Source organism: Neolamprologus multifasciatus, chromosome 7 (assembly GCF_963576455.1).
Source record: "Neolamprologus multifasciatus chromosome 7, fNeoMul1.2, whole genome shotgun sequence".
NCBI classification, from domain to species: Eukaryota; Metazoa; Chordata; class Actinopteri; order Cichliformes; family Cichlidae; genus Neolamprologus; species Neolamprologus multifasciatus.
This window is the reverse complement of record NC_140445.1, coordinates 64,763,858-64,783,665: the sequence shown is the minus strand read 5'-3', so window position 1 is coordinate 64,783,665 and position 19,808 is coordinate 64,763,858. Positions and strand designations below refer to the sequence as shown.

Genomic DNA, 19,808 nt, shown 5'->3' with positions numbered 1-19,808 from the left:
ATGCTTTTCAAGCCCAACATACAGTTGGCTGTAGTTATAGATAAGAGCAACACTACACTGGAAAGTCCCTGTTCATCTTCTGGATTACAAAGGTCACCACAGAGACACGGGAAAACAAAATAAAACAGTCTACTCGAAACACAATAAAATGCTGATAAGATGCTTAAAATGTTTATTTACAGGTTTTAAAAGAGAAAAAAAACAACCAAATGCCTGACTTGTTAAGCATACTGGTCTTCACTTGTTATGGGATGTTAAAATTATCACCTGGAACATGTTTGAGTCAAGAATATAATTAAAACAGTTCTGTCCAATGTTAAGTCTGAGTCACAACGTAAAATAAGATTATGTAGCGATCATCTCTGTTACGGTTGCTGCTGGAGTCACGCTACATTGCCTTCTGCTGCATTCTTTACCACAACCTTTTGGCAGAGTGTCACAGTAAACACCACAGCAAAAAACAGAAAATTAGTCTCCACGTTATCTCATCAGACTTCATAACCTGGGCAACCAAAGCTCATGGATCTTGCAGTCTTCCTACCAACAAGCCTCCTCCCTGGTCTGGGGAGGGAGCCCATCTTGACAGTTGGTCTGTGCCCCTGTAGGTGGTTCTGCTTGGGTGACAAAGCTGCCTGACGGGCCTCCTGGAGTTCTCTGAAAGGGGAAATGAAAGTGTTTTCAACTATAATTAGTCATTAACCAAAACCAGCCTGTTAAATATGAACATAGGAATGAGTGATTACTACAGGCAGTCACAGGCGACTACTACAGCATTGCTGAGATGAAACAGCACCACCTGCTGGTACGATTCGTGCATTTTTTGCATTGTCACCGCTTCAGAAGCAACACTTGGGCCTATAACTTCTCTTGGGGTTTCACTTCCTTAACAATGCATTTATTTATTATAAGTGACTTATAAGTACTCTGAAAGTCTCCCATCATCTCCATTAATTACTGCAATACTTCAAGTGTGACTTGGGTCTGAAACCTTCGAACTGGTGAGCTTAAATTATTTTCAGTTTTCTTCTTACTTCTGAAGCAGGGCGGTCCTGAACCTCTCTACATCCAACTCTCTTCGCAGCTCAGCAGCCAGCCTCTCAGTCCTCTTCTCCCTCAAGACTGTGTGCTTGCAAAGCTCCCTAGCAGATGGCCGCTTTGTTGGGTCTGGTTCCAGCAACAACTGACAGAGAAAAAGTGCTAAAGATAAGCTATTCCAGCTATAACAAGTAAAAATAATATTTAGACAGGTGGCAACTAAGAAGGAGTGTTTAAATAGCATTAAATTAAATATTTCTAACAACAACAAGGTTATAGAATTACCTGAAGTAAACATCTAAAGGGAGGCGAGAGCTCCTGTGGCAGTTTGGGGAGACGCCCCTCTCTAAGACTGTGCCACTGATCTCCATTTAGCGGCAGAGGAGAAGCCCCGGCAGCCAGCAGCACCGTGAGGCCCAGGGCAAATATGTCCGCCTTGGGGAGGTGACTGTAATCCTGGGGAGCAGTGAGACAACTGAAATGTGAAATTACCACAAGAAACACCACAAAACAGGAAAGTGCAACTAACCGGTTTTCCTCTAATGCGAATGAGCATTCAGAACAGTTACCTCATGCAGGACTTCACTGGCCAGAAAGCGGCTGTCCCCCTCCTCAACTTGAGGACTGGTGGCTGACGTCACGTGACCCAGATCACCTGCAGAAACCTCAAAGTCAGCCGACGGTAACAAAAATAAATCGGTCAAAAAAGGTAGCACTTTATTCAACATCAATACCGATTTTGTAAATGATTCTGGCTGAAGGGTTTCCCTCTTCTTCCTCTTCACTCTCACCCGTCACAATTGCGCTGGGGCGGTGGCGAATGAATATATTACCTAAAAAGAAAAAAACGTTAGGGACGAGGCACAGCGAATGAACGTCCAAAGGGAGAAGCGGTCAAACAGACGCACTTGGTTTGATGTCCAAGTGAACGAGGCCTGAGCCGTGGATGTATTTTAGACCCACAGACACTTGCAGAAGCAGATCTTTCAGCTCTGCCTCTGTGAACAGCTCTCCCGTTGCCTCCCTCTTTACTATAGCGCCATTAAGACTTCCACCTGAGGGACACGCACGGGAAGACAAATCAACGCAGTCCTTTATTTTATATCTACTTTAGATGCTGATTTGAAACCTACCGTCACAGTATTCATTCTGAATAATCATGTGATCATCCTCAGCCCATGCTGAGTAATATCGGACAACATGTGGGTGGTGCCCAAGCACAGCATGTGCATACACTTCCTTTAGGGCCAGCTGCCTAATAAAAGAACAAAAAAAAAAAATCTTATCAGTGAAGGTGTTTAAACGATAGGGAGGGCTGGTGTGTGTTAGCCAAACAGAAACGGTGCTGACTCACTCGTTGGCAGAGCCCGCCAGGGGTCGTCTGGAGCGCTTGATGGCGTACAAGCAACCATCCAGCCTCTTCACACACTTATAAACTGCACCAAACTCACCCACGCCAATGCACTCGAGCTCCAGGAATTCGCTCTCGTAGCGTGACAGCATAAAGGCTTGGACAGCTCGTCTCTGCCAGATTAAACAGACATGGTAAGAAGGAAAGCTTTCTAAAGAAAGAGCACACGTCACTCCGCATGAGAGGAGAACTGGGGTTTCTTCTGTGATGATTCACCAAATATGGTAATAAGTCCACAAGGAAATCACTTTGTGAGGATTCTGACAGCAGTTTTCTTTCTGCTAGAGATTCCTTGTAGAAATTCCGGAAGTTGGGCTGGCAGGATGTAATTTTTGGACAAAACACAAAGTGAGGAGGCAGCTGAAGATGACAAAGCCCGATGATGAAAGCATATCAGAAGCATCTGAAAGGGGAGGGCTACATTCAACACAAGTACTGGTAAAAATAGCTTTGTACCTTTGGTGGGAGAAAGGCTTCATCATCCTCTTCAGATGACGTCAAGCTGTGTTTAAACCTGGGATACAGAAAGGCCATTCAGCCCTTTATATACAGAACTACAAAAGTCAGCCTGTGTATCAGGACACGTCTAGCAAAGCTTAGACCAAAACTAGTTCAATTTGAATCCTGAAAGCATTTTTGTCATCAGTTGGAGATTCTTATTGTGACAGCAGTCCTGTAATAAGGTGGAATCGCATACCTGCGGCCATAGTCGTCATCATCGTCACTTCTACAACTGTTCCTCCACTGTTGCTCGCTGTTCCTGCGCACCGGGTCTGGGGTGAAAGGATTCACGTTGACAAGAGGTGCTGTGATTAGGTTTGCGGCAGCTGATGCAAAACGCAGAGTTCGCTGTTGACGACTTATCTTAAGACTGGAGTAAGGCTGGGAGGACTTTGATAGCAAACTCTAGAGTAAGAGAGAAAGAAAAAACAAACAAACATCATTCAAGCACACAGACGGGGAACAGAAGCATCTTTACTCTATAGTCTTCCCCACCTTGGGTGTGCTGGGAGAGTCACACAGTCTCAGCTTCCTCAAGGAGGCGTAAGGTATGGGGCTGGTGCAGTGCTGAGGGGAACATAAATAGCTGCTTCTACTGAAGTGACGTTGCGCTCTGGGGGTCCTGCAGGCAGAGGTGGGACTGTAGACTCTGGAGGTGCTGTCATCAGAGTTGTCACCGCTGCTGCTGCTCTCTTCTCCACAGCTAGAAAACAGCTGCTGGCTGATTCCATCACATAAAGTAGCCATGCTTGGGGCCTGAGTTGGGGGAATGGCTTCATTTATAATGCCATATCCTTTTACACCTGAGAGCGCAACAGTGCTGTACTAAAATCTGGACTGATGTTATGCACAAAATGTGAAGCCTGCTTGTTCATACAGTTACACCCCCACACCTCTAAAGTCAGAGGCCTAGTGTAGGATAAAGGGTTACTATAAGCAGCTCACTAAAAGTCTAATTAATTAGCTCCCCGCCCAGTTGTTTTATTATTGCCAGCAAAAACATTAAGCTCGAAAGATGTTTCTCATATTGCTTATACCCCTAATAACGTGTGTTTATCACGTATACTTACAAACAAATGACCATCCACGCCAACACGCTTGAATTTCGCGCCACATATGTATGACTTCCTGTTTAAATAAATGACGCCACCGGTTTCAGTCATCCAGCTCTCTGATTGGTTGAGTGGTGGTAATTGAAGAAACACCTTGACGTAAAGCATTAGTAAAGAAATGTGATATTTAGTTAATGTTAGGGTAGTGTGGGGATATTACGAAAAGCTAACATTTGACATTGAAAGTAAGAATAAAAATTAATTAATTTATTTTTTTTAAATGAGCCTTTTAAGTCGCTTTATAGTCATTATTAAGGGCAGTTGCAAATATTCATTGTTGTAAGTAACTTAAAAGTTTGTGTATTTGACAGGGGAAATGTAGAAAAAAATAGGTCACTGTATTAAATAGTAATATAGACACGTGGGCGGAAGTGGGCTACGTCATCAAAACAGTGAGGCAGGAGGAGGAAAAGAAGCCCCGTCCGTGGATGTGACACGCTTACAAATACATAGAAAACAACTCCGCGAGCAGCAGGAAAGCATGATCCGTCTCTCACGCCGTGCTTAACCCGCTCGACACGTCGGAGCTTTGTGTATTTTCTCCCCTTCGTTCTCGTGTCCTCGCAGCAGCAGCACCATGGTGGAACAGTCGGACCGAGCCCCGCTCCTGGACTGGGAGGAGATCCCACCGCCAGATCCGAACCAGGCGGCTCAACCTACGCCTCAGCCGCCGCGAGAAGAAGACTCCGCGGCGGAGAAAAGTGCGCCGACAGACACTGCGGCTGGTACTGGGTGGAGCAGCAGCACCACCATCGACGCCACCACCATCATCATCCCCCCCGGTCCGAACCGCAATGTGACAGCTGCTGTTGTTGTCAAAGGGGACGGAAGCCCGGGCCGAACCGAGCTGTCCGGGCACGGCTGGGATCGCCCGCAGCCTCTCGGCACAGACCGTAACGCCCCTTTCCCCGGCCTCTCAGTGAAGGATCAGTGGGAGGAAAAAGACCAGATAGTGGCCGTGTTTGTGGTTACCTTTGATACAAGATCAGGTGAGCAAGCAGACTTTGCTCTTTTTATCTTTCGCATTTAAAATTCTCAGACGTGGACTGCGTAACCGCAGAAATGATGATCATGTGATGTTTTTACATATTTATCTGTGCAACCATGAATTATGCTGAACGGTTTTCATAAAAGCCATAACAAAGAAATAACCTCAACTATTGTGAGGCAACTTTTCAACACGAGACAAAAGTCAAACATCCGTTAAAGCTCATGCAAAAATAAGTTACTGAAGTCCCAAATCGTCTAAAGGGGAAATCCTTCCACTTAGATCTTGTTTAGAATCGATCAGAACTCTCTAACTCCTAAGTTTCTTCACGTTTTACATAGTTGTGTTGGCTGAGTCACTGCTTTCTTACTCTCCCTGACCTCTGGCTAACACATGACTAACATGCAGGGTTGGAGGAAGTTGCCAGGATGAAAGTAGACAGTGTAGGAAGTGACTTCATGGGTTATTGTGTGTGTGTTTGTGAATGGCAGGGAATATGATAGAGTGGTGCCTGCCTCATGACATCAACTTGGATGGTGTTGAATTCAAGTCAATGGCCAGCGGTTCTCATCGGATCACCAGCGACTTCATGTACGTACTTCCACATGTCAAATTTTCAGCTCAGTGAGGCTCAGAAATCTGTCAGTCTGTGTTTACTCCTGCTCTCCGTTATACCCACTGGACAGATATTTCCGTAAGGGTGGCTACTTCGGTCTGGCATGTTTTGCGAACATGCCCGTGGAGAGTGAGCTGGAACGAGGAGCGAGAATGAAGTCTGTGGGAATTCTGTCTCCGTCCTACACTCTGCTCTACCGTTACATGCACTTCCTGGAGAACCAAGTCAGGTGAGACGTGTAGAGTTGCTGTTTTCCTCCTTCCTCTTCATACCCCGCCCACAGGTTCCTTTTTATATGCCTGCCTTTAATATAGGCTCATTTATTAAACATGAACTCAGGATCCCAGTTGCAGCTTTTGTCGCAAGAACCCACTGACATGCAGTTTTTCTATGAAGTCTTAGCACAGGAGTGAAGAAAAGACTGTTAACAGCATCTCTCCTCCTCTCTTCTGAAACACTGCTCTCCTTATGATAAAATCCTGACTCAATGTGACACAACCACAGGTTTGGGTTACAGTTAAAGCAGATCTGCTGTAACTTGAAGGGAGTGTGGAAATCTTGGCTACATTTTATGTGTGCCACTTTGCAGTAGCAAGCCTAAAATGTGTGATCTGTATGGCTTAAGTGGTTAAATCAAATAGAAAAGTTTAATTTATTTCATACAGCTGGCCTCAGATGATCTCACTGTGCAATTTATGGATAACTTCTGCTTTGCACAATCTGTGATCTTGCGTTAGGAGGACCAAACACTGAATACACAATTTAAAGTCCACGCAGTAACATGAGCTGTGAGCACCGGCAGGAATGTGCAGAAAGAAGTGAGTTCAAGCTTAATCTGCTCACATTCCTTCTTTTTTCCCCTTGTCATCCCCTTGAAGACACCAGTTGCAGTGTCCTGGCCAGTATTCTCCACTAGAGGCCTTCTATGAGGATAAGAAGGCCATTCTTCCCCCTAAAGGAAACGGACTAGTCACCGCCTGCCCGACCTGGAGTGTTACAAATATAAGCCGCTGCATGCACCCTGAAATGAAGGTCTGAAAGCACACACTTGGGTTACTGATGCTCCCTTGTCTTGAATGCTCTGAAACATCTAACGTAACCCCCAAAATGACCACATTTGCCACTACTTGCACCCTGTAGATCACCCACCCGGCTGGCTGCATGTCCCAGTTCATCCAGTTTTTCGGGGAGCAAATAATGGTGCTGTGGAAGTTCGCGCTGCTTCGGAAGCGCATACTTATCTTCTCGCCTCCACCTGTAGGAGTTGTCTGCTACAGGGGTGAGTTGCTTAATCATAGCTTGTGCACACCCTATTAACATTTCTCTACAGCTCTTGGGTAATATGTGATTTACTGCGTATGCGCTAGGGCTGCCACAAACGATTATTTTGATAGTCGACTAGTCACCGATTAATTTTGCGATTAGTCAACTAGTCAGATCATCATCCATTGACGTAAAACGTACAGCTTATTGCACCAGCTGCATCTGCTCTTATATAACTATCATTAGCTTACAGCTTTAAGTGTTTCAGGTATGTGCTAACAAAAAAATAAAGACAAGATGATAGTTTATTGAATTTTAATGAAATTTGCAGATTGTTTCGGTGAAGTTTAATAAACTCCTTGCTATCTAAAATATAACAGGACACCGGAGTAAATTCTTGAGCATCTCACACTTCTGATAATTAGCTGTCTGCTTGGGGTTTATTCAGCTGTGTAAAAACTATAACTTTAATCTCAGCCAAACCGATTTACTCAGGAATAAATAAAATACTATAAAAAAGCCAAACAATAACATTTTTAAGTTATCTAAGTGACTTATATATCATGTTTAACCTGAGTGGCGAAAGACGGCGGTGGGTTTGAAAACGATTAGCCAAACAAAAAAAAAGCCAAACAATAACATTTTGAAGTTATCTAAGTTTGCCGGGAGTCACGGCTCTAGTTAGCCTAGCCCCCGGCTAGCTATCGAGCTAGTGGGTAACAGACGTCTCCGAAAACGTCGGAGCGCTTTTGAAAATATGTGGTGTCTTGATAAACTGAGCAGATATTTGAGGTTTACACAGCTACATTCTCGCTTGAAAATATGCTAAACGTTTATTTTGTGACCCAGAAAGAATAATAAGAGTAATATTAAAACTAACTAGCTGCCGCCATTGTTGGAAACTGAGCTGGGCCGCGCTATGAATTCTGGGACACAGCTTCTTCTTCTTCGGGGTTTAACGGCAGCTGGCATCCTTGTACATGCAGTGCTGCCATCTTCTGTTTCAGTCCGTTATTACACTCTTAAATCCTGCTACTTATTCCTGCGTCTTTTGTGATCTTACAAAGCTTCAAACGAGGCGTCGACTATTAAATCAGTCGTTGATGATTTTGATAGTCGATGTAATCGTGGCAGCCCTAGTATGCGCATTCTGTTTTCACAATAATGTGATGCAAAGGGATGTAACAAATTGTCAAACAGAGAAGTATGTGTGGTGTTTTTTCCTCTTTTTGGAGGGTTTTCATTCAGTATTTTCATATTCCCTCAGTGTATTGCTGTTGCTGCCTGGCCAACGTTTCATTACCTGGCATCGGAGTTTCTGTGCCTGAATTGCGGCCTTTCTTCTACATCAACATAGCCGACATCTCTGCCCTGGAAACAGAGCTGTCATACGTGGCCTGTGAGCGAAGTTTAACTGTAAATGTTTGATTTACGACATAAAGCGATGAGTTCTTTTATATAGACATGTTTTCCCACGTGATATGTTTGAAGGCACCACGGAGAAGATCTTTGAGGAGAAAAAGGAGCTGTATGACGTCTATATCGACAACCAGAATGTGAAAACTCACAGAAGCCATTTGCAGCAGCTGCTCAGGCTGACCGCAGCAGACAAGGAGAAATACAGGAAGCTGACTGAGCAGAGGTGCGTTAAAATTGTGTCTCTCCTCTTTCTTTTTGTTTAAAATTTGCAAAATGCATTTGTTTTGTGTTATAGAAAAACGCTGCAAAATGAGCGTTTGTTATTTTTAGATTTTACTGTGACTGACTTTTTCTTTTCAAAGGCAACTGCTGCTGTACTCTCAGGAGGTGGGTGAAGACTGCACATCAAATGAAGAGGATCTTTTCATCCTGTGAGTCTTTGACAGCTGGTTGCATGGTTGATAATGGACTTGAGTCATACTCAGACAAGTGCAGTGTGGCCCACGTATTAATGCAGTCGCCTTTAATCTCATCTTAGGTTCTTTATGGAGCTTAATAACCGCATCTTCCAGACCCTGTCAGAGCTAGCAGGAAGCGCCGACCCCACTCTCACCGGTGAGCACGTGAGGGCCATGGGGCTGGATCCCCAGGGAGATCGAGCCTTCCTTGCCGACCTGCTGGAGGTTTATGGTTTTGATGTAACGCTGGTCATAGACAACCTCTGCTGCCCCTGAACCCCATTCAACCCGGGAAACTCGGAAGCCTGGATTATATGTGCCTACTAGGGTCACAAATACAAGACTCTGAAGACACTGCCTCCATCCTGGGACTTCATCTGCTCTCTTCTCTTCTGTGTTTGTGTCTCATCTTAACCTGAGACTGTTTCTAACCACTGTGGAAGAAAAGGACACCTAACATTGTGCACTTCTTCACAGTAGGTGATAAACACCAATACTGCTGAGCAGACTTGTCATCTTGTGGCCATTAACATCTTATGTGAGTCACTCCTTGCTGTTTTTGTCAGAACCAGTTTCCTTGTGTGCATACTTGTTTGACTTTGATTAAGTGAGCAGGACTGAAGCACTGGATGAAAATGTAAACAAGTCTGATGATCGCACCTGCTACTGTAGTGAAGTCACCGGCACTTTGACGTCCACTCGTGGTTTGTCTAAAGAATGGATTTAAGGTTCCTCGAAATGAATTTGTGATATCTTTCCTGGGAAATCACACAGACCTCAGAATATCAGCTGTAATTCTGTTCTTATGTTTTGTTTTTGTCTGACTATTCCTGAAAATGGTTGAGGGGGGGTAAAAAGCTTTTGGACCACGTTAACTGCCTTTGAAAAAGGAAGCAATATGAATCTGAGTGATAAGGGAAAAGCTGTTCTAAGGACCTTGCTCACCTTCACGCACCTTAAACAATATTTAGATATCACAGCGTGCAGGAGATCAACGCATTCTGGAAGTTTTTTGCATTGTTGTACGTCGAAGCTTCTCATTTGTCATAATTGGTTGAAGACTTTTCAATGAATGTGTAACTCTTATTGTGAATGCTGCACCACGTTCGCCACTGGACTGTTTCCCGACACACAGTCACGCTTAAATTGAACTTTTTATATGCTGTTTTTATGATTTAGTCTGAGCCATCTAGTTGTTCTGGAGCGGGAGCACCTGTAAATGAGCTGTCACGTTTTCTTTTTCAAACTACTGTAGAGCCTTGTTCATGAGCAGAAGTTCATACGTCTCTTATATTCTGCTAACTAAAGAGTAATCGATGAAGCTGTTTGTTGACCAGCTCCTTTTCAGATGTGTTCGTGACAAAGATCTCTTTGTGTGCGTTTAAAAAAAAAAAACCCTGTAATGTCCTGAGCCGAGCAGAAGCTTTAACTCCTCCTCTGTGGGCAAATTCACGGAAAGGACTCGGTCTGTTCTCAGTCCTTTCATCGGTGAACCCAGCTTTAGAAATGGGCCAACTGTGTCTTTTGAATACTGCTGGCAGAGCGCTTTTATTTCAGCCACCCCTTCGCCAACCACGGTGATAATTTGTTCCATGTTGGAACACATAAGTCTGACGTTTGCCTTGTATAAAATTTAAGAAGTGGTTTTAACTTTCTCTCTGACGTACTCCACCCCAAGGATATTTTTTCTGGCTTTGTTGAGAAAATAAAATGCACTAAGTGTTGTATATTTAAGAAAAGGGTAGTAAAGGGGACCTATTCTGCATTTCCTCAGTGTCTCATATACGCTCATACTAAACATGGCCAAAGTTTGAAATAACCAGGTCTGGGAAGCAGATTCTCTGAACAGTCATTTTTCACAGTGTTATACATTTAAAATGTTGCTTCTGTGTAGATGAGAATAGGGCTGCCACAAACGATTATTTTGACAGTCGACTAGTCACCAATTAATTTTGCGATTAGTCGAGTAGTCAGATCATCATCCATTGAAGTAAAACATACAGCTTACACCAGCAGCATCTGCTCTTATATAACTATCATTAGCTTACAGCTTTAAGTGTTTAAGGTATGTGCCAACTAAAAATAAAGACAAAATGATAGTTTATTAAATTTTAATGAAATTTGCAGATTGTTTCGGTGAAGTTTAATAAACTCCTTGCTATCTAAAATATAACAGGACACCGGAGTAAATTCTCGAGCATCTCACACTTCTGATAATCAGCTGTCTGCTTGAAGTTTATTCAGCTGTGTAAAACTATAACTTTAATCTCAGCCAAACCGATTTACTCAGGAACAAATAAAATACTATAAAAAAGCCAAACAATAACATTTTTAAGTTATCTAAGTGACTTATATATCATGTTTAACCTGAGTAGCGAAAGGCAGCGGTGGGTTTGAAAACGATTTGCGGGAGTCCGGTGTTCTCGCGGCTCTAGTGAGCCTAGCCCCCGGCTAGCTATCGAGCTAGTGGCTAACAGACGTCTCCGAAAACGTCGGAGCGCTTTTGAAAATATGTGGTGTCTTGATAAACTGAGCAGATATTTGAGGTTTACACAGCTACATTCTCGCCTGAAAATATGTTAAACGTTTATTTTGTGACCCAGAAAGAATAATAAGAGTAATATTAAAACTAACTAGCTGCCACCATTGCTGGAAACTGAGCTGGGCTGCGCTATGAATTCTGGGACACAGCTTCTTCTTCTTCGGGGTTTAACGGCAGCTGGCATCCTTGTACATGCAGTGCTGCCATCTTCTGTTCCAGTCCGTTATTACACTCTTAAATCCTACTACTTATTCCTGCGTCTTTTGTGATCTTACAAAGCTTCAAACGACGCGTCGACTATTAAATCAGTCGTCGACGATTTTGATACTCAACGTAATCATGACTAGTCGACTAATCGTGGCAGCCCTAGATGAGAAGCCCCACCTCCTGTTCGTGAGGGGCAGCCAATCAGAAGAGCGTTGGCTGAAAGGAAGAGAAACTAAAACGTCAACAATCTGCACCACAGCCCAGCATTTAAGACAAATAAGGATTATTTTGAACTCTGAGTGATGCAAAGCAACTCTAGTAGTATCCATTCAAAAACATATGGACCTGGAAATGAGCATCGTAGGTCCCCTTTAAGCCCTGTTTTTTGAATGGGGCCTTATCATAATGTGACTTTTTTCAACTTACAGGAGCAAGGTGACTGATTTCTCTGTGTACATCAACATTAACTGCTAAAACATTACGTACGCTGTCATGAGAACTTCAGAATGACCTTAGCTTTTCCAGGATCGACTACCTAGTCTGTTGACTCATCAGCTGATATATCATCTTTCCTCTGACAGCGTTTGTTTTCCAGGTGTATGTTTAATGTTTAAAAGAAAAAAAGGGAATGTGCACAACACAAACCACTGTATAAAATGCCTTCTTTGTGGAACTGTTCACAGATGCGTACCAGCATTAGCTAAACGATTCGTTTGTACAGCCTTCTCACATTACTGAATGTCAAAGACGGCAGAAGTATTGCACACACGCAGCAACGTATCCAAATAGTGTGACTGTTTTTTTCCTTGATTGTAAGAGTAATCACACAATAACAAGTAAGTCTTCACCTCTACTAATGCGAAACACTGTAAGAGATGTCAGTAATGTACACGAGAACTCAATAGCATGAGCAACTGTCAGTTTCACTGTACTGCCATTGTAAAACAATAAAACACTGATACGGTTCAAGTGTTGTCTAATCTTCTAACACCGCATCATTTTCCTATTTCAATTTAATAGTCCTCCTTTGTAAAAACAAACAAACTGTATTTAAAGTCAATCATTCTGCAGCAAAAATGTAGAAATTAAGTTTATATTTCGCCTGAAACTTTCAGATTTTTCAACCAAACCAAAATGAACCCACAGCATTCTCCAAGGGCCCCACAAAGCAGCCACAAGCTTAATTCTGCAGATTTACTGTCTTACGCCATCTGTCCGATCAGACTCGGCATCTCCGTGCAGTGTGCCAAAACTCCAGGTCCAAGCTACTGCAAAACACTCAGGTCGGCACAACGTCCCCACATTGATCTTTACTCAGTCACTTGCTCCTTTCTCTTTAAACGAGATCGACAATTTCCCCAAGAAGACCAGCAGAAGCGCAGCTTTGATGGCTTTATAACCTTGATATCAAACACATAAATATCACAAAGGGAGAAAAACTGCACCGAGGTGGGCAGACATTATTTTTATTGACCATGTTAATAGTGAACTTTTCAGTAAACATCCTGTAAGACAGCCTGTACATGGGTTACTGGCTTAGAAAAGAAGCCTTGGTCCTTTTACATACAGCGAACAGCCTGTAAGGTAGTTGTTTTTGTAACTGCTACTGAATATTTTATGGTTACATGGAGTGAAACAGCCTCCATCAGCACTTCATAATCATTTAAAAAACTGCTGGCGAAGCAAAAATCCATTTTGAGGGTGAACTCGGGGTTTGATGGCCTCGAATTCGGCTTCTGTCCCGCTGTTCTCGTCTTCTTTCGGCTTCTGTTTTCTCATCACTGGATCTGTGAGAGGAGCTGCTCTCTGCGCTCGGCACTGATGAAGAAGCGGAGTTTCCGTGGCAACAGCCTTACCTCCACAGGCATCGCCTCATACTCCTCGTTGTCGATGTTGTAGAAGCCGGAGGCGCCCTGCGGGGACCGTGGCAAAGTTAAATGTCAGGGCAAAAACTCGCTTCTGGAAGTAGACGGACTTATAGAATCACAACCTTAAAGCAGGTTTGATTTGAAAGGATTTCTGACCTCTGGCAGCTGCAGCCAGCAAGCACCAGCCTCCAACTCTGTGGCATTTTCAGTGAATACAGTCGGGTCTGCTGCTTTTTTATTGCTATTATGAAGAAGGATTAAAATCATTGAATGCATTTTGCACAATCACACACTTTCAGAAATGTAGGAAAAAACACTACTGACCCTGCAGTAATGAACTCGCCCACGGTCAAGTTGTGAGGCTCTGCACTGATCCTGAGGGAATCATTGATGCGCTGAAAATTAAAATAAAGAATGCAAAAACTTCCGAGAGGCACAGAGCACTTAAAAGGGGCAGTGACATGTTTTCTTTTTGTTTTTCTAAGAATAGCAACACAGCTTTACATATATAATGCTTTTTAACTGACCCTCTCCACTGGGTTTTTGTTGTGCGTTTGAACAAAGAGCTCTAGTGTTGACAGCTGTTGCTCCTCCCACTTCTCTGGCTCTTCCACTTTTGGAAGCTCTGACCAAACACACAACCACCAAAGCAACAATTAGACAAACAGTGTCCTGGGCTGTTGTGCTACAAGTTGTTCACGTTCAGTCACATTTGTTCACCTTCAGCTGGTGGGTTCCAGTAGTTCTTCAGCCTGCGGATGATGCGGTGGATCAGATTCGGCCTGGGGGCCTTCACAGGGGGCAGGTCGGGGGGCCGAAGCGTGGGAGCCAAATAGGACACAGAGATATCCCGGACCAGAGGCCACTCCTAAAACATAGTAATGAATAAATAGTAGGGGGGGGGGGGGGGAATTGATACTGTGTAGCATGGTGATATTTTGTTTGCTAATAATGTATGGATACAGGGACAGCAGAAATCGATACTTTGTTACAAAAAAGGTTTTTGTGCTCTGACTTCAGAGCATGTTGATCCTTTTTCTGAGCAAGAATCCTGACATTCCTTCACTGTCCAAATGTGTTTAACTTTTTTTTTTGGCAGCAATAAACATGACAGTTTACTTATTTTAATTTAAGACATGTTTTATTTTAATTAAGTTTAAAACTTTTTTATTTAATGTAAAATTATATTTTGTTTTAATTTACTTTCAAATTCTTCAGTTGCTGAAGGGGCTGCATAGTTTTCATAAACTGCATAGTTCAGAATAGCTATAATTGTACCAGATGGTTGATTCAGTTAAGTTGGACTAGACTGTAATACAAACCGTTCAGTTTGTCAACAATCAAACTGAAATGAGAGAAAGACTGAGTGTGAGACTTTGATATTAGAGAAAATGAATATTGATAAAGTTTACCTTTATGTACAGAATCTGAATATCGCAAAATATTTTAAAAAATTGCAATAATATCGTATCGTGCGTTAAGTATTGTGATAATATCGTATCGTGGGATGTATGGGGATTCCCACCTCTAATAAATAGTGTCATTAGCTCTCTACTAAGAATGTTGTTTGAGATTTATAAAAAAGAAACGTTTGCAAATTTGGACAGGAAACCTTTAAAACTGTTACAGCTTAGGCTGCAGGACTAACGGACGGCTCAAATAATTTGCGAAAAGTGAAAATCTGGAGCAAATATTGCCAACTGTACTTCTGCATTAAAAAAACATAAACTAGCCAGTATACAAGAGCCTCATGAACCAGTAAACACTCATCTTACTGGGTTAGCAGACACAGAATCACAAAAGGAGACAATGGGAGACGTGAAACGCATCCACAGCACGAGTGATCTGCACCGACTGACTCGTTTCAAAATGTACCCCCAAGTTTTTGTAAGGATGTGAAACTTACACCACAACAGGTTCACGGAGTGAGATGTTTGCTGTTATTTTCAATGCAGGAGAAAATAAGGGGAAAAACTAACAGTAACTATAATAATTATGAAAGAAAGGAGTTGCACATATTAATCGCTTTGCCAGCATGTTTAAGGAAAGAGAGCATCCTTACCCTCAGAGTGCTAAACCAATGCGCCGCATTTGTCTTCAGCGGTCCGAGGTACCAATATCTGTCGGGAAATGTTATGGTTAATCATTCTTATATGTGAAGAATTGTTGTCTTCCTCGTCTAGTTGCAGTCTTGAGTAATCTTACTTGCTGATTTTTGAAGCCACATCTCTAAAAGCCCCCCAACGCAGTCCCATCAGAGCAAAGACTGGCTGCTCTTTCTCTCCCTGGGAAAACAAGCACATACACTTCAAAGTCAAACTCCCGTCCAAGTGTTAAAACAGTGCAGTTTCTCCCAGTAGACATGTCACCTCGTTCACACATTCACAAACGCAGGTATTGATATCAGTGTTTTACAGCTGAGGGCTAAAAACTACATTTGAACATGTCTCATGTTTAAACTTTTATAGCACTGAGAATAGTTTCAGTGCATCATTAAATATCAAGGATAACAAAATGTATATGTAAAGTACTTTTTTTAAAATTATGCATTCAGCTTTGTATTTACGTCCTCACTTAGCTAGTTGTCAATTTATTTATTTATTTTTATTGTATTTTATTTGTTTTATATTATATGTATTTGTTACTTTATATTCTAAGAGTCAAACACTGTCAGTTTGACTGAGTGTAGGCAAGGCAAGTTTATTTGTACAGCACAATTCAACAACAAGGTGATTCAAAGTGCTTTACAGAGATTTTAGAAACAAAAACAAATAAAAAGCAGGATTTAAAATTGATTAAAACAAGCAAACAAACAAACTAACTAATTAACAAACAAACAAAACAATATATAAAATCGAAACAGATAAAATAAGAACAGTCGATAAAATCAGTAGTTAAAATGTAAGTTTTGAAATTTAAGCTTAAAAGTGCAGATTTGGTGCTTTATTCAAATGCAGCTGAGAACAGGTGAGTCTTCAACCTGGATTTAAATAAACTGAGTGTTTCAGCTGATCTGAGGCTTTCTGGGAGTTTGTTCCAGATATAAGGAGCATAAAAGCTGAATGCAGCTTCTCCGTGTCTGGTTCTGACTCTGGGAACTGATAAAAGACCGGATCCAGATGACCTGAAGGATCTGGAAGGTTCATACTGGGTCAGGAGGTCACTGATGTATTTTGGTCCTAAACCATTCAGAGCTTTATAGACCAGCATCAGAACTTTAAAGTTGTTCTTTATAATCTGTGCCAGTGGGAGCATGTAAATGTTAAACAGAAAGGGTCCCAAGATGGAACCTTGGGGAACTCCACATGTGATACTTGTCTGCTCAGATGTGAAGTTACCTGTTGATACAAAGTATTTCCTGTTTTCTAAGTATGTTTTGAACCAGTTTAGTACAGTTCCTGAAAGACCTGCCCAGTTCTCCAGTCGTTTGAGTAATATGTTGTGGTCAACTGTATCAAATGCTGCACTGAGATCCAGTAAAACTAAGACTGACATTTTTCCACTGTCTGTATTCAGACATATGTCATTGAACACTTTGGTCAGAGCGGTTTCAGTGCTGTGGTTCTGTCTAAAACCTGACTGGAAGGCATCATAGCAGTTATTCTGTTTGTGTAGAATCAGAGTACCACACATCTCTACTTTTAATTACAGAGACGGTCACTAACTTGCCATTGCATACTTTATTTACTTTATTGGGGCGGCCATTATTGACCATTTGCAGGAAAAGGGATGGGTATATGATTCTCTATACCTCATATCTCATATTTTCTACCTGGGATTTGGTGTCGTGGGTCGAGCTGCTTAAAGTCATGTTTTTCCACCATGTAACCAATTTCCATCCACTGTTTGCTCATCCTATCATATGGCAGCGGTATGCAGTTGTGTCATCTGTTTACTTTTGGGTAGCACATCACCAGCTGCTCGTCTCTCCTCCTTCTTGACCTGGTTAAACTCCAGAGTTTCTTTGTTTGTTTTGATCTGTGCTTTTTCAGAGGCTGTTGAAGTAGCTCCTTCTTTACTGAACCCTAATTGAAAACTGAAATTCAACGCTTGCTGTCAGATATGTCTGGCTTGTCTTTCAGTTGTGTGCGCTAGGAAACATAAACAGGTGTCACTGAGATGGGACAGATACTGCAATATGACGCTTTTATATCATGGAAAAATGTATATTATTGCAGATGATATGATACGGCACAGCCCAAGTAACAAGGATTCTGAAGTCTCTGGGAAGAACTTTTTTTAATTACTACACACCTTGGACATGAAATAATTTGCATAATTTGACCTGACTTTAAATTTGCTTATTTCTTCTGCTGAATTTAAAGTCATCAACATGGCAAAAGAGAATATTAAATATTAAGAAGAAAATTAAAAATAATAGTTTATGTTTACGTTTAGGCCAACATGTATTCAAAATATGAAAAGAAAGTCAATGAATAAATAAGTTTGAGTGGTACAAAAGGAGAATAACAGAAAATCCTCAAAATAAATCAATGTATATATTTTTTAAATTTGAAAAATAAAAAATAATACTCACAAAAACTGATAAAATTCATTTATTTTTTTCTTGTAATTTTCTTTTATTATAATAAATATTCATATATGTTTTTAAATATATATATATATATATATATATATATATATATATATATATATATATATATATATATATATATATATATATATATATTTTAGCTGATGGCTTTTAAAATAAATATTAAATAACTTTGGAAAATGTGCTTTATGAATCCAGTTTACCGGCTTACTCACTTGTTTTAATATTAGCAGTTAAAAACAGCAAGATGTTTTTAAATAAGTACAGACATTAGTTTGTAACTTTAAGGCCATGTAGAGCAATATAAATAAGCAGTTTCTCACTTTGATTTGGAGCACATCCAGCGGTACAGTTTCTCCCTTCAGTATCGACAGTGCCGCTGATGTGATGTCCCTGGAAAACGAATGACGTTAAAAACATTCTAGTTAATGGAATAAATCAGGAATTCTGTACTAAAGATTTACTGAGTGACATGATAACAACCCAGTGAAGTTTGTCGTGGGGATATGTAATGATCTTTTTGTGTGTGATGCTGAAACATTACGTACTTGACCTTGTTGTCACTGAGGAGATGAAGACTTGGACTGAGGGAATTATGGGAGCCCAGTGGAATGAATCCAATTGGTGTCTTACTGAAGACGTCCTGTGGTCAGAAAACATCCACCAAAAGAAAGATTTAATTACTTAAAGTATCAGACTGAATATAGTTATTACAGACAACTGATGTCAGATTAAGCTACTATATTACATTACACCTACTTGGTCTGGCCTTCTCAGTAAACCTGTGATCACTTCCTGCAACGTGCCATCTCCTCCAGCCACGATCAGCATGTCTGTTTCTTCCATTAACTCGATCAGTTTTTTTGCCTGACCTTCATAGTCTGTCTGTAGAGGGATGTGTAATATCTAGATGTGACGTCATGACTCTATTACCTGATAAATATCCAATTGAAATAGAAAACAATACCTTGACTACTGTAATCTGCACACCAGCCAGGTGTAAAATAGGAGCAGCATTCTTTTCGAATAGGTTGTTGGCTTTCCTGGAGAAAATTAACACAGGAAGCTGTAAATATTCTGAGAAAAATTAAACAAGACTCTCAGGAGATTATGCGTCTTACCCGTTGCAAGCTGCAGGGTTCAAAATCACAGTTGCTTTCCTGAGTCGCTCCTGTGGTGCTATCTGCTGCTGTCCATATTCCTAACACAAATGATGACGTTAAGGATAACTGTCACAAAGAGGAAACTTGTGTTTTGGGGTAATAATTTAGTGACATCTTACCCTGGCTAATAGACACGCCTCTCTGCGCAGGACGCTGTCACTGATGAGATATTATACATGACATTTAGGACGCGAAAACGGGAATTTGTGCACTCTGTCTCATTCATAGCATGAAATACCCACCAGTGTTTTCCATACAGCCAGTATCCACCGTAGGACAAGACACACACAGCAAATGTGCTTTTCTTCCAATGATTTCGCAAAGTCCGAAACACTTTCACGACTCGAGCCATGACTGTGATTAAACTGTTTTCAAAACCTCAATTTTAGCGCCGTGGTACAGATCATTAAACGTCATAAACGACACATTTTCATCACAGCGGTCACAGACTCACAGATATAAGACTAGCATGGGTATTTTGGTGTACCGTCAAAACAGTCGGAAGCAAAACAAGAGCCTCAAACTCATAGTTCCGCTTGTGTTTTGATTTTTTTCGGAACTATTTCTAGTTGCACATTTTCCAAGTATTGCTTTATATAAGTCTCCTAAAAATATTTTATTTTTTAATTCTTTTTTTTTTTAAGTTTACAGATTGTAGATTTAATTAAAT

The 19,808-nt window shown here is 41.4% G+C and overlaps 3 protein-coding genes across 5 annotated transcripts; 1 reads left to right on the top strand and 2 right to left on the bottom strand.

The window, feature by feature from the left end:
* Window positions 1-157: 157 nt before the first annotated feature.
* On the bottom strand, window positions 158-4,182 carry wee2 (WEE2 oocyte meiosis inhibiting kinase). 3 transcript variants are annotated; one of them, XM_085165082.1, is made up of 12 exons: window positions 4,018-4,182; window positions 3,443-3,703; window positions 3,144-3,352; window positions 2,903-2,960; window positions 2,390-2,559; window positions 2,169-2,290; window positions 1,944-2,090; window positions 1,770-1,868; window positions 1,605-1,690; window positions 1,321-1,491; window positions 1,032-1,180; window positions 158-654 (listed from the first exon to the last, which is right to left on the bottom strand). In XM_085165082.1, exons 1-12 carry the CDS (start codon window positions 4,165-4,167, stop codon window positions 489-491), a joined length of 1,788 nt encoding a protein of 595 aa, XP_085021208.1. In that variant the 5' UTR covers window positions 4,168-4,182; the 3' UTR covers window positions 158-488. The 3 variants fall into 3 exon arrangements, with proteins under 3 accessions (XP_085021208.1, XP_085021209.1, XP_085021210.1); XM_085165083.1 differs by having other exon boundaries at window positions 3,443-3,750; window positions 4,018-4,104; XM_085165084.1 differs by lacking the exon at window positions 4,018-4,182 and having other exon boundaries at window positions 3,443-3,827.
* A 28-nt stretch (window positions 4,183-4,210) lies between these two features.
* Window positions 4,211-9,652, top strand: dennd11 (DENN domain containing 11). The gene is made up of 9 exons (XM_085165086.1): window positions 4,211-5,048; window positions 5,539-5,638; window positions 5,734-5,892; window positions 6,542-6,695; window positions 6,804-6,942; window positions 8,194-8,325; window positions 8,418-8,568; window positions 8,708-8,776; window positions 8,884-9,652. The coding sequence occupies exons 1-9, from the start codon at window positions 4,637-4,639 to the stop codon at window positions 9,077-9,079; spliced, it is 1,512 nt and encodes a 503-aa protein (XP_085021212.1). The 5' UTR covers window positions 4,211-4,636; the 3' UTR covers window positions 9,080-9,652.
* A 3,350-nt stretch (window positions 9,653-13,002) lies between these two features.
* agk (acylglycerol kinase) lies at window positions 13,003-19,653 on the bottom strand. Its single transcript, XM_085165090.1, has 14 exons — window positions 19,381-19,653; window positions 19,258-19,297; window positions 19,097-19,176; window positions 18,943-19,018; window positions 18,735-18,860; window positions 18,524-18,618; window positions 18,299-18,368; window positions 15,626-15,705; window positions 15,483-15,540; window positions 14,141-14,288; window positions 13,948-14,045; window positions 13,745-13,815; window positions 13,577-13,661; window positions 13,003-13,465 (listed from the first exon to the last, which is right to left on the bottom strand). Exons 1-14 carry the CDS (start codon window positions 19,488-19,490, stop codon window positions 13,331-13,333), a joined length of 1,272 nt encoding a protein of 423 aa, XP_085021216.1. The 5' UTR covers window positions 19,491-19,653; the 3' UTR covers window positions 13,003-13,330.
* Window positions 19,654-19,808: the final 155 nt, after the last annotated feature.

Coding starts and splice junctions, on each gene's coding strand:
- wee2 (XM_085165082.1), bottom strand. CDS start 4,167: ATGCTTTACGTCAAGGTGTTTCTTCAATTACCACCACTCAACCAATCA. Junction 2,961..3,143: donor GATGACGACTATGGCCGCAG/GTATGCGATTCC, acceptor TCTGTATCCCAG/GTTTAAACACAGCTTGACGT. Junction 1,869..1,943: donor TCACTTGGACATCAAACCAA/GTGCGTCTGTTT, acceptor TTTTCTTTTTAG/GTAATATATTCATTCGCCAC.
- dennd11 (XM_085165086.1), top strand. CDS start 4,637: ATGGTGGAACAGTCGGACCGAGCCCCGCTCCTGGACTGGGAGGAGATC. Junction 5,639..5,733: donor CGGATCACCAGCGACTTCAT/GTACGTACTTCC, acceptor CCCACTGGACAG/ATATTTCCGTAAGGGTGGCT. Junction 8,569..8,707: donor AGGAAGCTGACTGAGCAGAG/GTGCGTTAAAAT, acceptor TTCTTTTCAAAG/GCAACTGCTGCTGTACTCTC.
- agk (XM_085165090.1), bottom strand. CDS start 19,490: ATGGCTCGAGTCGTGAAAGTGTTTCGGACTTTGCGAAATCATTGGAAG. Junction 15,541..15,625: donor GTGGCTTCAAAAATCAGCAA/GTAAGATTACTC, acceptor ATTTCCCGACAG/ATATTGGTACCTCGGACCGC. Junction 14,289..15,482: donor ATTGGTTTAGCACTCTGAGG/GTAAGGATGCTC, acceptor ACTATGTTTTAG/GAGTGGCCTCTGGTCCGGGA.